Source organism: Cygnus olor, chromosome Z, assembly GCF_009769625.2.
Source record: "Cygnus olor isolate bCygOlo1 chromosome Z, bCygOlo1.pri.v2, whole genome shotgun sequence".
Lineage (NCBI taxonomy): Eukaryota > Metazoa > Chordata > Aves > Anseriformes > Anatidae > Cygnus > Cygnus olor.
In genome coordinates this window covers 63,492,147-63,509,082 of record NC_049198.1, presented here as the reverse complement: position 1 = coordinate 63,509,082, position 16,936 = coordinate 63,492,147, and the positions used below count along the sequence as shown (strand labels likewise).

Below are 16,936 nucleotides of genomic sequence, written 5' to 3'. Positions count from 1 at the left end.
TATCTATTCATTTATGGAGTATTAGGGTATAGTCTGAGTGTTATCAGGTACTGCACAGTTACTCATCATTTCTAGTAAATAGGTTGATGTTTTATTTATAGTAAATGTGATGACTGTGTTATTATCCTGTATTGCATGAATGGGTTCTTAATTTATCCTTTAAGTATGTGAATATCAGGAGAACAAGAATGACCCTACAGTGGTACAGCATTTCCACTGTTTCTCCAGTAGCATCTTCAAGAGGAAGAGACAAATTAACTTCAGTAGGAACTCTGTCACAACCTAGGAAAAAATTCCTGATCACGGATCACATAGTTACTTTATATAGCAGAGCTGTGAATACATGGTGCTTTGTAGCTTTTAGTCCTTAGTAAGATTGATTGACCAGACTGATAAACTGCCATAGAAAGGATTGTTTTGATATTTATGATACAAGGAGATCCACCTGGGGCCTGGAATGCTGTATGAGATGTATAATGTAAGTCTCTTAAAGTGAATTTTCTCCCTGTTCAATTGCTAGCTTTATAGACTGCTTCTATTACACAGATGGATTATTTCCTAAAGTTAGTATTCTCAAATAATTTAAATGTTTCAAGTCCCTAGCAGTAAATATGATAGCTGGCTTCTGTCTTGTCTACTGAGAGAAATTTGAAGGGGATAAATGAAAGACTCAATCACCAGAGCTGTGTAAAATCTTAAAAACCAATTTCAGTAGGACTTTAATACTTAAAGGTGATTTTAAGCAAATGAGTAATACAGTGTTCAGTTGTTGCCATCTTGTTCACATACTCCTGCGTTTAATCATTTTTAAAGGTTACTAATTCTTCTTTAATCAATTTAGAGTCTTATTTGTGGTATTTTGCATTTTTTAATTATTTAATAGGCGATCTTTTATGTACCTATTCCTATTATCTGTAGTTTTTAGTGTCATAGCTCCTGATAGCAGAAACAGTAAGGGTATATCTCAGCTAACCTTGGCTCTTTTAAAGTTGTGAATTGTCCTGTGTTGATGCTCCTAGCTTTTCAATGATTTTCTGAACATCTGTTCATAAAGTGTCAGCATAAGACAGGAAGCTATTTGTATAAGCTTATTGTGCTTTTGAACATGAAAATTAAATCTGTACAAGTTGCAATGCTGTATAATTCACTTATTGTATGCAATACTGATATCAGTATGTGGAAGCGTTACGGACTCCCCAGTTTTATTCAAAGTTGCATTTTGTTAGGAAGCAGTCAAAAATACTAATCAAAAACTTACTAGAGGACCTTTTTTCCCCCAAGTAAAAAGCTTTAGTAGGATGGAACATCTTAATGCCAGTTAGTGGTGGACACTTCAGAAATTTATATTACCAACAAGAAGGATACCACATTTGACTGCAGTAGAACAGGCCTTGCTTCAAAGAAAAGAAATGCCATTTTTTTTTAAATTAAACTTATTAAATGCTCTCAGTCCAGCTTCTCTTTTTAGTGATTAGGTTTGACAATGTCCTCCCCACTTCCTGTTGATGAAGGTGAAAAAAGGGGTAGAATGAAGTCAACAACAGAACGAATATTAAGACCTAATGGCCTTCTGATGAATTTAGAAATTTTCAGATGTATTATTTCATGTGGAATTGTAGATTTTCCTCATGATGCAACATCTTTTCAGATGAAGGAGATGGCTCATCAAGTTGTAACCCTGCAGTGTTTAACTTCTACAACTACTTAAGAACACATCCTCTCCTGCTGAGACGTCATTTTGGCTCTTCTGATGCCTCTTCTACACACATTTGCCTGACAGTAGAAAATGGATTAGCTGACAAAATCAACCTAGGTGAAAGACGACTTTTCTTCACCACGGCATATGCTCATTTAAAAGCTGGTTGTCCTATGTTGGCCTTAGAAGTGTTATCAAAGATGCCCAAAGTTGTCAAGAGGTCAAAGCCATTCTGTAGATCCCCTAGCTTAATGGATACTAGTAAAGATTTCTCACCATCTTCTCCAGTTAAAGAGCTGGAAACAAAAGATCAGGCTTCCAGTTTTGATTGGTCACAGCCTGTGTTGAATGGTCTAGGGTCATCTTCAGATTGTTCTTCAGGAAAACATTCAAGTTCAACTCTTTCATTTGACTGGAGTCAACCAAATGTTGTATTCCAAGATGAAGATTTGAAACTACAGTCAGACAGTGATGAAGGTGATGAGAGTGAAGATTCCTCCCTGGTGATGAAGGAGCTAAAACCTCTGAAGAGAAGTGAAAAGTCATACGAAACAAGCTCTAGCTACACAGAATCTTTTAGTGCAATTGATGAAAAAGATATTCTGAGCCCATCAGAAGATATAATTTCAGCACAGCTGAAGTTTAGAGCATGCTTGAAAATTCTTACTGTAGAGCTTCGAACGCTGTCCACTGGTTATGAGGTGGATGGTGGGAAATTAAGGTATCAGCTTTATCAGTGGCTTGAAAGAGAAGTGATAGCTCTGCAAAAGACCTGTGATTATAGTGTTGAAGTAGAAGAGATACAGTCAGGAATTAACATGATGACAGAGGAAGTTGCATTACATGAAAATACTGAAGACTTAGCTGACCAGCAAAAAGCCATGCAACAGAAAGAAAACTTTCAGAAAAGACGTCAATGGCTTCTGAAATACCAGTCTCTCTTACGAATGTTCCTTAGTTACTGCATACTTCATGGTTCTCATGGTGGAGGTTTGGCATCTGTTAGAATGGAATTAATTCTGCTACTGCAGGAATCTCAGCAGGTATGTGGGGGAAATCAATTTGTGTTTTCTCTTCTTCAGAGTTGTAGATTTTTTGAATGTTTCATATTACTGTTGAAATTTTCTTTTTATAGAATCATGGAATCATTAAGGTTGGAAAAGCCCTCCAAGATCATTTGGTCTAACCATCCCCCTACCACCAGTATCACCCACTAAACCATGTCCCTAAGCACCACATCCAACCTTTCCTTGAACACCCCCAGAGATGGTGACACCACCACCTCCCTGGACAACCTGTCCAATGCCTGACTACTCTTTCTGAGAAGAAGTTTCTCCTAATTTCCAACCTGAACCTCCCCTGGTGCAGCTTGAGGCCATTCCCTCTAGTCTTATCGCTAGTTATCTGGGAGAAGAGGCCAAACCCCAGCTCCCCACACCTTCCTTTCAGGTAGTTGCGGAGAGCAATGAGGTCTCCCCTGAGCCTTCTCTTCTCCAGACTAAACAACCCCAGTTCCCTGCTGCTCCTCATAGCACTTGTGCTCCAGGCTCTTCACCAGCTTCTAGACACACTCCAGGGCCTCGATGTCCTTCTTGTAGTGAGGGGCCCAAACCTGAACACAGCACTCGAGGTGCAGCCTCACCACAGCAGAGTACAGGGGGATAATCACCTCCCTGGTCCTGCTGGCCACACTATACATCCTGATACAAGCCAGGGTGCCTTTGGCCTTCTTGGCCACCTGTGCACACTGCTGGCTCATGTTCAGGTGAGCATCAGTCAGCACCCCCAGACCATTTTCCTCTGCACCGCTTTCAAGCCACTCTGCCCCAAGCCTGTAGCTCTGCATGGGATTGTTGTGGCCAAAGTGCAGGCCCCGGCACTTAGCCATGTTGAACCTCATTCCATTGGCCTCTGTCCATCGACCCATCCTGTCCAGGTCCCTCTGCAGGGCCTTCCTACCCTCCAGCAGATCGACATTTTCCCCCCAACTTGGTGCCCTCTGCAAACTTACTGAGGGTGCCCTCAATTACCTCATACAGATCATCTAAGATGTTAAAGAGGATGGGCCTGATTTATTGTATATACTTGTTTTATTATAAATGTAATGCTTTGCTTTCTGTAGATTATGGATTTCTTTTTGTTATTTTAGAACTTCCTTCCCTTCTTAAAAGTTTTGTTCACTTTAGGAGGTTCTACTACCATTCTGTGCGTTTTTTCTTGCTTGTTTTTAGGAGCAGTCCATACAGATACCATCCACACCTCTGCCAGAGCAAAGCTCCATACCTCTCCTATTTGCTTGCACAGCTAGTGTCAGAACAGTGGTGGCTAATCCATTGTTACATCTTGGTAACTTAACTCATGATATTTTACATGCCATAATAAACCTTGATTCGCCACCTCATCCAGATACTCAGAACAACAAGGTGCGTATTTTTTGCGGTAATTTGGATTTCTTGTTGTCATTGTCCAGTTTAAGTCATGAATGTTTTTCTGACAGCATGAAAACTTCCTGTTACGTCTTCTACGTAAGTAACAAAACACAATGTAAATATGTTCTGCTGTAATACTGATCTTAGGCTGAAAATAATATCACTGAATTAGTGGACTGACCTCTTTCAGGACTGGACGTTTGTCCAAGAAGACATCCGTTATGGAAAAGATGTTGTACTATACCACCAACGTCACAATTGGCAATGTCACAATTAGCTTTCAGAGAATACAATCATAATTTCTGTTATATTAATGGTAAACTCCATATCTTCAGTCCTAGACCTAAGTAAAATTAAATTTTGAAGTGTAAAAGTTGATTTTCTGCCAGGTGCAAAAAACTCAAACACTTTTGTGAAACATCATATATGTTCATACAGTAAAATATAACTATTTTATTTCTAAGTTAAGTTTCCATAAGATTTCTTCTGTATTTAGGCTGGGACTGGAAGCTAGACCTAAACCTTTAGGTTAAATCTTTCCTGCAGTTTTACGTGTGTTAAGTTTTACTAGGGATTTATAGAGAACACTCATGAGATTGATTGCTCAGTTCCTCATCTGTGCTTAATTTCAGATGGAACAGACAAATAAGTGTTTATAATAAATTTTAACTGAACCATTAGGTCAACAGATTCTCTAGCTCTATATAAAAATGTGTTTTGTGATACATAAAATATCTATCAACTATGACAAAAATAATGGTGGTGATTGTGATACTGAATACATTGTGTGTGTTGGAGACCTGTACAAGAATTTGTGAGATGCTAAGATGCAGTCTTCATTATGAAGCACAGCATTTGTAATTGTGAGCCAACATATTAACATGCTGTCTTAAGTGTAACTCAGAACTGTTATGTAGTGGTTTAAGATGGTGGTGTTTCTTAATAGTGCAGCTAGAGCTGAGCTTTGATTATGTGTTGTTGGGTTGTGTGAGTTTCATTGAAAAGTGAATTGACTTAATTTGAAATTAATTCTGAAGAGAACGTGGCTTTGTTAATGAATTTTTGCCATGAGTACTTGTATCTTCCACATTAAGTGCCACTGTTACAAATCTGTATGTATTAAATGCTATGATACTAACCACTGTTCATCTTATGTGTAATACATTTTATAAATATGTGTTTTCCAGATACATGTAATGCATACCTTAGCAGCATCCCTCTCTGCTTGCATCTACCAATGTCTTTGTGATGGCCACAGCTACAGGTAAAAGGTCTTTGAGAAGCACTTTCTAGAGAACAGTAAAGATACAGTTTCACTGTACTGTGTATACAATGCACAGAGCACCAGAAAGCGGTACTCACATCTGCCTCCATATAGCAAGGGTTATAACTTGAATAGTTTTAAATCTAACTGTGTGGGTTGAGGTTTTGTTTGTTTGTTTGTTTTAGTAAATACGACATCCCATTTATGTTTTACAGCTCATTCCAAGCAAATCAGTTCACTGGAACAGTGTATCAGACAGTGCTATTAACTCAGCGCCACTCTCTAAGAACAACAAGCTTAGAAGAAACAGTGACTCCCAATACATCGCCTTCTCAGTGGCCAGGTATCTAGAGTTTTTTTGTTTCTTAATGAAAACTTAATTGTGTGAATCCACTCTTAAGAGCATGTAGCCATGCTCCAGACTTTCTAGTAGTATTTGTAACAAAATAATGGTAAAAATAAGTTCTTACAATTAAAGATTATCTTCAGTTTTAAAAATCTGTAAGCTAGTAATTGTGTTTATTCCCTAAGTTGAGTTGTTTGATGCATCTTTTTCTTACTAAAAATTGTTAGCTGGTGCTATAGTAGAGAGCCACTAAACTGAAAGTCTGGTGAATTGTTGTCCTGTGCTGTAGTTGCTCTCCCTGCTGGCAGCAGGTCAATCTCACTACTTTTTACTCTTGAAAATAACTTGAAAGGCGATGTTAGCTTGTGCTCAGTCTCAGAATAATTGTAGCTTAGGTGCAGCTGTTGAGCTAACCTGAAACTATTGAAAATGAGAAGTTTGTAATAAATGATATATATTATACAAATATCTGTAAAACCCGCATAGGACTTCAGGTAACAGCCCATGCTGAGATGAAACTGTACCAGTCCCATTAGAGAGAGTGTAAGCTACATAAAATACATCTGTTTGGGCTTCAGTTTACAGCAGTAACTTCAACATAAGCAAAACGAAGAAATATGTTTTCATATTATGGGATTTAATTTCACATTAAAGAGTTCTTTTTGAGAACCTCATAGTGTTTGTGTTTGATGCTATGTTATTTCAGCCTCTCAGCCTTTCTGTCACTGTATCTAGAGATTTTGGAGAGAAATCAGCTTGTAATATGTGCACTCCTTGTTTCACTAATTACAGGCTTAAATTTGTAGTGAATGAGACAAGAGATTGTAAGCAGTTGTGCTTATAGATAATGTCACCTTGAACTGATTTCTCTATTTTTGAATAACTTCACACACTTTCATTGTGTGCAATTGGAAGAGTAACACATGAGCTGTAGCTTTGGCTATAACTATTTGTGTTTTCACTTATGTGTGCAAAGTGAGACAGATGATGCCATATCTGAAACTCTACAACTGTTTGTAGGGGTATAAAAACACAGCAAAACACAGGATAATGGGTAGTTTAAGATGACAAACATGATTTTTGTATGGCTTTAGTACTGTTAAGTGGGAATACAGCATTTTCAACACAGTGGAGTTAGGTTTGTAACTGGTGAAATAAGCACGATAGGAAAGTCAGTGGGAAGATTAATACTTTTATTTTAAGCGTAAGAATTTAATAGTGTATAATGAATACATTGTGAGGCACTGGACTAAATATAGAGAATAAAGACAACATTTTCCTGAAAGAAATAAGAAGAAAAGAGAAATTGAGACATAGGGAAAGGAAGATTCATGCATATTAAAGCTGGCAGTGTTATATTTAAACAAAATTTGAATTACCTTTTCTGATTTTTTTCTCTTTTTGTTGAAAAGTTGCTAAGTATATCATCAACTGTAAGTCCAAAACATGAAGCTGAAAAGCTATGACAAACTGTTGAAAATATAAGCATGTCACTCCTGTCTCCTGGAGTTTTTGATTTCCTCAAACTTAGAATTTTCAACACTAGAAGGTAGTAAATGATGTAAGTTGTCATTCAAAATAACGATCAAGAAATATCAAAATAGTCAAAGGTGAGTTCTCCCCCCAGTGTGCACACATGCATACAGTTTTTTCTTTTTTTGTGTGTGTGTTTTGACAGGAATAACAGCTCTAGTACGTCTCTTGAATTCTGCTGGTGAGGAAGCCCAGCCAGGGCTCACAGTTTTACTTTGTGAAATACTAACTGCAGTCTATCTGAGTCTGTTCATCCATGGCCTAGCAACGCATTCTAGCAATGAATTGTATCGAATTATGGCTCATCAACTTAACAACAAAATGTGGTCTGCTGTCTTTGGAGGAGGAGCTCATACGCCCAGTAGAGGACAGCTGCAATTAAAGACAAAAACTGGTTAGTATTTGTATTTGTTGTATTTGTGTGTTTTTTTGATGTTGTTAAAAATGATTTGACTGCTGAAAGCTTAAGAGTAATTTCTTTAAACAGTTTGTGTTCAATGATAATACAATATGTTTTTAGATCTGCAATGAAAAACAAAGAACTAAAATTATTAACATGCATATTCTGTAGAAGGGAATAGGAAACAGAAGTGAATGGTATTGAAATAGTTTTAAAGTAGTACAACTGATGTAATATTAGGGGTTAAATTCATCTTATATAGAAAATTTTCTCTGCTGTTATGACCTAGTTTTTAATGTTCATTTTAAAGCTTTCCAGTTCTGTCCTAACAGGAATATATTCCCATTTTACAAATACAGTATGTTTTCTCTCTTTGGCAGGTAGGCACTTCTCAATGCCTAGCCCACATCAGGTAGTAGTGTTCTCCATGGAATGCGTGGGGTTTTCCAAATCCCTAACTGCCTTCAATACTCATAGTCCTACCAAATCTTCAGGCAAGATGCTAGATTTAGTACTAGGCCTTTACATGCAGTTTGCTATGTGTGATTTTTTGCATATGTAGAAAGAGAGGAAAAACTTCTGTTTGCAAGCCATGACATCAAAATTTAAAGCAATGTTTTGTAATGATAACAGCAGTTGAATTGGGCCTTTAAAAAAAATTAAATTGACAGTGTTGTAGTAATCTTACTATACTTCCTTTGAAATCAATTTTAAACACAGTTATTTTGACCATGGTTTGAAATGATCAGAAGTGTTTCATGTCTTTGTTAGAGAGCTGCTTGTTTTGCTTCATGAATATAAGCATTATTATGCATGTGGATTTCTAAGTGTTCATCTAAACATTACAAAGAATAGTGCCTTGTTGCTGTTTAATTTTGATAGTCTGAGAACCCTTTAGGAAAGCAAACAACCTTCAAGTTTTAAATACAGATAATAAATTATCCAGAATGAATTTTGTAATACTTTTGGTACAGATTTCTACTTTAAGGTAGTTGGACTTCTGTAAAACCAAGAGCAATGATCATACATATCTACTATCATATCTACCTTTTTTATAAATATTAATCTACTTAAACCATGGTAACATCTTACACTATATCTGAATATATATACGTATATATATTGTAACTTATATATAAATTATGTATTGTTTTTATTGGTATCATACATTACATATAAATTACATATTGTTTTATTGGTATCATACATTACATATAAAAATGTCTTACGAACTCGCATTTGAGGAAATTAGATGTTTACATACAGATTTTACTAGACATTTAGAAAAATACTTACAGAGTAGTGATATTTAATCAAAGTTCTCATTCTCATTGTAGTCAGATCAGTTTTCTCTTTGGCATTTAATAAATATTTCCACTGGACGTTTTGTCGAATATGTTCGCCATATCAGGATTGCATAATTGGAAACCAAAACTGGCTTCTTTTATTGGCAGTTCTAAGTTTCTTAGGTATTGATAACTGTATACTGGAGTGTTTTAATGTTGCTACTACTGTTTTGAAATTGAGATAACTGTCTTTACATTACAAGATATCCTGAATGCTTCTAAAGGCCTGTCTACTTCATATTTTTCTTAGAAATGACTGCTGGCTGTCTGATTGCAGGATTAGTAAAACTGTTGCTGGAAGAGTCAAGAAGCTGAAATTGAAAATAAATATCAATTTGTAGGGACAATCAGTCACTGGAAAAGGGGCCTAAAACGGCTGTGGAATATTGGGAGTTATTCAGTGCTTGAATAAACAAGGCATTGACTAGCTTGATGTAAGCCAGTCTTGTTTTGAACATGGGGTTGAACCAGTGGCCTCCAGAGGTCTCTTCCAACCTATGTGATTCTCAGATTCCATAATCTTATTGTTTGTTTTTAATGCATGTGTGTCTAGAGCAAGTAGAGAATGATTGAATAAGTAGAACCCCAGTAAGCAGAGGAATCAGATTTAAATCAGATATATTTTTGTGCCCTTACTGTCAGTCTATTTTAATTCTGGCATTCAGCATTGAACACTGAGAAGTGAATCTAGTACTTAATTTAGATTTGATATAGTGTCCTACTTTGTTGTTTATAACTAAATTATTTTTATAAATTTATTTTTATATTTTTGTGACATGTTTTCACTCTCAAATGGAGATCAACAGCCAAAAATTCTTAACGCTAAGAGTTCTAGTTAGATAACACTATGTGATCCTGTAGTCATGCATGTCCAGCATACGTCTCTCCCTGTCTCCATCAGTTCTATCACACTTCCGTCTGAATGTGGTTGTTAATCTACAGGTTTCAAACTTGTTTTTAAAGGTCATAGCAATATGTACATAGCTGGCCAATAAAGTTGTCATGTGGTTTCCCTTGCCGTCCCTTACTTAAGTTAACTTTAGCATACAATCAGCTTTGGAAGAAAATACCTTGTAATTAAATATGATCTGTTATTAGGATTTTTTAGTCACAAAGTAAAAGAACAGGAACAAAAAAAAATAGGTCTTGGTACTCTTGTAAAATCCTGACCTATGTTCAGAATTAGTTTAATAAAAAACTATCACTCCATTTCTTTTCACAGTAAAGATAGAAAAAGCATAGCAGTTCAAATGCTTCCTTATGTTAAACTTCTCAGCCACGTTTCTTGTATTTGCAGTTGCAACAAAAGAATTTGACAAATTGAGTTAGCATTTGAGAATTCCCATCCTTATGTCTTAAAATAGTGGATATATTATGTTTTCAAAGAGGTAATTAGCATCTGAAAAATAACCTTACTATTTGTTGTATGAAATAGTGTCAAAATCATATTTCTATATAGTTTCTCTTCAAAACAGCTGTGTAACATAGATCTATATAGAGATGGTACTTCCTCTATAATACAGAGGGTTCTTAATGAAAAGTTTGAATTTTGCTTTAACAGTTAGAAATCCATAGTTTCATTTCATATATTCAATTATTCCATGCTGCAAGAGTATGTTAAATACGTAACTTCTTCCAGACTGAATATTTTGCAAAGTATACTTTATAGAATTAAAGTCATTTTGGGTTTCAGATGTAGAAAAGACATTGTCAGAAATTGGATAGTATGTGACTGTTAGAACAAGCTAATTTTCTCTGATGATGATGTTAACTTTCCAAGCAACTAAAAAAGCTTTAGCGCAAATATTGTATCTCATTACTGCTATAGTTGGACTCCTGTAGGAAGAAATGATAAACTTTGTCACCTCTTACTATGATAAGTTGCCTAACATACCATAGGTTTTGAGAAGCAGATGAGATTAGCAGAACAGTACTGAGCACTTCATTACTTGTGTGGCCTTTCTATTCTCTATTAATGTCTTCGTCTTCTCGCTATTACTCTGTCTCATTCTTATTTCAGCCAGCCATTAAAACAGATTAGAAGTTGGCCTGAGGTTTGCCTTGTGATGGAGCTATCTAGGCTCAGTAGAAAAAGCCTTACATGATCATAACAGGAAAGGCCTACAAAGCGTGTGTATGCCACAAAGCACTTCATTGTGCTTTTCTAACTTTTTCAGAGGTTTGTGATCACCATTTATTAAAATGCCTGTAACGTAAATAATGTATTCAGAAACATCTAAGAGGTTAATGTATAATTTCAGTTTTTCAGTGAATTGCTACTCCTTAAATGATGCATAAATGCAAAAAAAAAAAAAAAAGTCTTGTGCATGTACACTAATCATATAGTACACTACAACTTGATTACTATAATCCTATGAAACTTAATGGGTATCACTATTGTCAAGTGCTAATTTGTTAAATTAATCAACTTGGTTACTGAAGCCGAGTAGACCAGGGCTGTTATCCATGCATAAGCAGAACATGATGGTGAAAACATCAGAGTTTGTAACCATGCAAAGTGCAGATTCTCCTTAGGTTTGGAGACAAAAATGTCCGTCACTGTAGACTTCCACTAGGCTGCTGTTGACATGGGCGTTTATAGCTTCCCAAAGGATTACAGGAATCTGTGAAGGGCTTTACATTTAGGAAAATGATTCAAGGTGAGATTCAGAATCCACATTTCTTTGTCATGTATTTGCCAGGCCACCTTGTTTTGGGCTTCAGCAGCGCTGATGATTGCAGCCAAGGTTGATGCTTTTTAAAGAACATAATTTTATATCTCTTTAAGGCTTGCATTTTTCATAGCACATTGGGGTGTTGGTGCTTGATGCATGCGTACAATCTTCAATAAGGCACAGTATGTCTGACTAGCATTTTATTTTTGGGGGGAAATTGAAAGAGATCTGCCTCTTTGCACTTCATGGTGAGGTGAAAAGGAGGTCACATGGGCAACAGATCTTTTGAATATTGTTGCATCTGTTAGATCTCTGCAGGAATAGAAGCATTTTACTTGTTGGAAAGATTCTTTTTTTTTTTTCTTGGAAGATAACATTAACACTACAGTTGTCTTATAATGGGACTGAAAATAAATTTTGAATACAAAATAGATGTAAAATTTGCAAATGAATAGAAATGGTGATCTGAAATCCCAAATGACAAAGATTTTTAATAAATTTGTTAGTTTGCATAAAGTTTTTTTGAATGCAGAAAAAATAGATTGGCATCAGTACTATGTATTTGTAACCACTCGGATGATTGTACTTTCATTGCCTTTAATATTGAATTATATTTTAACGGGCAGCCTGTGGTAGTCTTAAAAAGAATAATCCAACAGAGTGGAAAGAATATTGTTTTAAAGTAAAGCATTTGCTTTTTGAAGTCTGCTTACAAAAGCAATCTGCAAGCATATACTTGCTTATTTCTGTATCATGCAACACTTGCTCCTTATCTTTATGCCTAGTGAGTTTCTATTTTTTAAGCAATTGCTAATATTTCATACAGAGTAATGCATGTGCATGCTCTTTGTTAGCTGATGAGCTTTAAATAATGAAAATGCATTGTACTGCAGCTGTAATGTTTTTGGCTTTTAATACAGGTAAGTGGTTTTCTAATAATAGCCCTTACAGGAAAAAGAAAATGACGTTACAATAAAGTAGTACAAAATATTTAAAATATCTCAATTTCAAGTTTATGCTGAAAGATGAGATACTGTCTTAATCTTTTATTAAATTCTATACAAATTATTTTATAGTTCCACTGTTTATAGTCCACTTTGTTTCTGAAAATCCTTGGATAAACATATTTTTTTCCTAGCTAAAAAGTTGACAGAATTCCATCAGCCACTGTGAATACAGAGCATTAATTTGACCACTTAAGAAAAAATAATTCTAAAACATTGTTTAGATATGAGGCATTAAAATATGAAAGCTTTTTCTTACATAAAATTGTCTTAAATCTTGCTTTCCTCAGCGTGGCTGAGGTGGCTTAATTTATGTGATGAGCATGTGAGTTTCATATGAAGAATATAACTGTTCTTAAATGAGCACTGTTTTTCTTTTGTCCAAAGTGTTAGATCTTCTGTTTTCAAGTCATTGGAGTATCCATAAGGGTTCTGAAGGAAATGACCTTTCAAGCGTGTATCAAGACTCTAAAGTCCTCTGTGGATAAAACATGAAAACAAAAAACAAGGGTGTAGGAAATACTTACATGTAGTAGCTCCCTCCAGACATACAGAGGGATGCTGGCTCTTCATGAGCCATCTCCAGCTTTATTACAGGAGAAAGTAATTTCAGAAGCTTCTGTGGAAGTTAGTTTTGTGATCCCTAGGTAGCAGAAAGAAACAACAGAATTAAAACATAAATCACCTTCTTACTTTTGTGATGTTCATATTAGTAGGTCATACAAATATATCTGGCCCAACTTGTTGAGAATTGAAGTCAGTGATAATGGATATCTAATCACCCAGTCAGCTCTTTTAGTCTGTGGATCTACATGTCTTGGAACCTTGTCTTACTACTGCTGTTACATCAGCCAAAGACTTAAGCCAAGGCATACCATATTATTTAGTAGAGGTGTTCAGATATGATCTTTTATGACTGGTGTTACTACCTAGTGTTACTGTTGCTGTATGAAAAAAAAAAAAGGCATTTGAATGAAAGGGTTTTCTCTCCATTTTTTTTCTCCAAGTGATGAGCAAAAAATAAACCAAGGGATGGGGTGAAGCGAGTGAGTGCTTAAGTATGTTTCATGGTTCTTTTGGGTGATACAGTTTTCAAATCTTACCTAGAAAAAGGGGATTTTGAAATGCTTAAGAAAAAAGTAAATGCTTAATACCCATAAAATACGTGTTGCAAAATTTGTTAATTTCAAAAAGAAGTTCAAAAAATTTACTCCTTTTTCATCTTAATCTTTAAACTTTCTTAGGTAAAATAAAGTTTAATTGCATTGATTTTTTCACCTTAGAAACTAATATACGTGTGTAATGTATACAACTAATATATATGTATCTACTTTAAAGTTATAAGCAAATTTTACAATCAAGTAGGAAGCTGATTCAAGTCCACTTGGTCTGTAACTGAAGATGAATTAAGGCTGCCTTGTTACATCACATCTCCGTAATTTCCTCTCTCCCTCCTCCCTGTCACTACAGAAGTGTTCTTTAGAGCCAGACTACTAATTTATTGCCTATGGACAGTGACAATCTATATCATTCCTTTTCTTTATCATTCTTCTGTTTTATTGAAATACAATTCACCTACCAAGAACCAGAATGATTTCAGGTTATTAGATGGTTTTGTGAGCTTCTTTTTAAGTAACTCATTACTTCTGTATTTTTGAAGTTCATACTTCTTGATTAACAAGAAGAGATCTGAAACAAAGCCTGTTCATTTATCTGTTGTATAACTGCATTAAGACTTTTCTGATAGTCTGAATAAGCTGTTTCCTTGAGTACTCTAATCCTTGAGAATGTCTTTCAGAGAAATCTCTTAGATGCTCCTTGTTCTGAAAAAAGTAAATGCTGGGGGAAGTGAGTGGACCCCCCAGCTCCTAGGAATTTTGTTACTGGAGTATTATTATAAATTACTAGTTTTTGCAATTATTCCTGGTTTGATAAGGTATATATTGAATTGTATTAGTTAAAATGGGACCTCTCATGTTTGCTGGAGATGTACATTGTTAGGACAAATAGATACATCAGAATTGTACTAGTTAGGAGAAATTACAGACCTCCTCTGGAAGGAACAGTTGGTTAAAATTTGGAGTAGGAATGGCAATCTGGGGTAGGTATTTGCTCTATATATTCTGGAAGACAAGGCTGTTGGCTTGCCTTTAAAAAAAAAAAAAAAAACCAGGCATAGATCAGTATTCATTAGTGCTTATAGTGCTTATTAAGGTTTAGTTTTGTAATATTGTTGCTTGAGCCATTATATTTGCATCTGTAGGAAGAAAACTAATGCAGTTATGCATACTTTGCTATGCCATATTGTTTGTACTGGGAGGTTGTCCCTTTCTGGAGCTCCAGTTCTGTATTAGTTCTGCATATTTGAGGATTAACGTTCTCTATGCTTATTTGCTACAGAAATGTTAAGATAAAATTCTGAAAGCTTATAATGAGGAAGGTTTTTTTAAGTTATTTTCTATTATGAATCCCATTATTGAAAGTAGTAGGGAGGTAGAGCAGACAGTCCTAAGCAACATGTACTTTTTTCTTCTTTAGATGATGGAGGGAAACAGCAAAAACGTTTCAGGCTTTCGTCAAAAACCTCTCCAAAAGAGAGTTCTCAGTCACCTGCTTTGCCATTAGTAGATCAAGAATCTTCATCTGACAAAGAAAGATTTATTCCTCCTGAGCTTAGTATCTGGGATTACTTCATTGCAAAGGTAATTTTTGGCTGTTATGAAAGTTAAAAATCTTCTATCACTTCTCCAATTGTAAGTATCTTCTGCTTAGTCTTTGTCCTAGGTACCAATTTAGATGCATGATAAAAGCCACCTGTTGTTATTACTCGTATTTCATCTTTTTCTAAAATATTGCCTATAGCTATTTTTTAAAACAGCTTTCTTTTAAAACTGCTGTTACAAAATTAGTTTGTTCTCAGGTAATGCTATGAACAAAATAATACTTGTTACATTTAGAGTATAGGCATGTGGGTTAGCTATTCTGATGAATGAGGAATGTGAGAATTGCAGAATCACAGAATGGTTATGACAGGAAGGAGCGGGCCTCTGGAGGCACCTTGTTCAACCCCTGTTCCAGCAGGGCTACCCAGAACAGTTTGCCCAGGACCACATCCAGGTGGCTTTTGAAGATCTCCAAGGAGGGAAATTCCACAATCTCTCTGGGCAACCTGTACCAGTGCTTTGTCACCAGCACAGTACAGAAATGCTTCCTGATGTTTAGATGGGAACCTCTTTTGTTTCAGTTTGTGCCCATTGCCTCTTGTCCTGGCACTAGTTACCACTGAAAAGAGCCTGGCTGTGTGAAAAGAGCCTCTTTACACCCTCCCTTCAGGTATTTGGACAAGTTAATAAGATCCCCCTGAGCCTCCTCTTCCCAAGCTGAACAGTCCCACCTCTCAGCCTTTCCTTGTAGGAGAGGTGCTCCAGTCCTTCCATCTTCCAATCCCTTGACCATCTTCATGACCCTCTGCTGGACTTTCTCCAGTATGTCCACATCTCTCCTGAGAAGTTTTTTTATCATCTATTTAAAATGGGTGAAATAAACTTCTGTATTTAATAGAAATCAAACTACGTTGCCTTGTGTCAAGTTTGCTGTCTGAGATCCCTCTCTATGTAGAAAACTACCTATTATTATGAAGTGCTATGGTGCATTTCTATATCATGTATTAGCCAGATCAGCAAAATAAATATGTAAGCAGTATTTTAGGATCAAGGAGAAACAAGAAACTGCAAATACTGAATAGCACAGTGGGGCACTGATTGTAGGCTTGTCATAAATATTGAACTCTGTAGGCAGGGGATAGGATTTCTTTTTTGTTCATTAGAGCTCTGAGCCCTTGGAATAACTAGAAAGAGAGGCAATGCAGTGGTGGTTTTGGCTTTTCTCTGACAAATGCAAGCTTTTGCATCCTGCATGTGTTTTGATGCACCTGATGTAAAAGGAAAGCAAAATAAGAATTGTAAAAATGTTACGATTTTCATTTTCAGTGTTAGAATTTTGAATAATGTGAAAAATAATTGTTAAAGTATGCAGTGTTTATCATAGAATGGTACATGTTCAGTCTCATCAGGTGGTCTTAAACCTGCTCTTTGCTTACAGTGGGAGGGACTTTGCTCCCCCAGCCCTCATTTCAGGTTCAGGGACTCAAGAGATGTGGGAAGCCTGACTGCCAGTGAAGACTGAGGCAAAGTTGTTGTTGAATACCTGAGCCTTCTCCATGTCCGTTGTTACCAGTTCACCC

At 36.0% G+C, this 16,936-nt stretch overlaps 1 protein-coding gene across 3 annotated transcripts in view; it reads left to right on the top strand.

The window, feature by feature from the left end:
- Positions 1-16,936, top strand: part of DMXL1 (Dmx like 1) — a 90,095-nt gene that overhangs the window by 52,787 nt on the left and 20,372 nt on the right. For 2 of the 3 annotated variants that reach the window (XM_040540762.1, XM_040540764.1), the window contains exons 24-30: positions 1,649-2,739; positions 3,928-4,119; positions 5,313-5,389; positions 5,605-5,732; positions 7,414-7,662; positions 8,049-8,162; positions 15,232-15,395. In XM_040540762.1, the coding sequence (XP_040396696.1) occupies positions 1,649-2,739; positions 3,928-4,119; positions 5,313-5,389; positions 5,605-5,732; positions 7,414-7,662; positions 8,049-8,162; positions 15,232-15,395 (2,015 nt within the window). The remainder of the gene's footprint in view (positions 1-1,648; positions 2,740-3,927; positions 4,120-5,312; positions 5,390-5,604; positions 5,733-7,413; positions 7,663-8,048; positions 8,163-15,231; positions 15,396-16,936) is intronic. The other variant, XM_040540763.1, reaches the window with a different exon arrangement.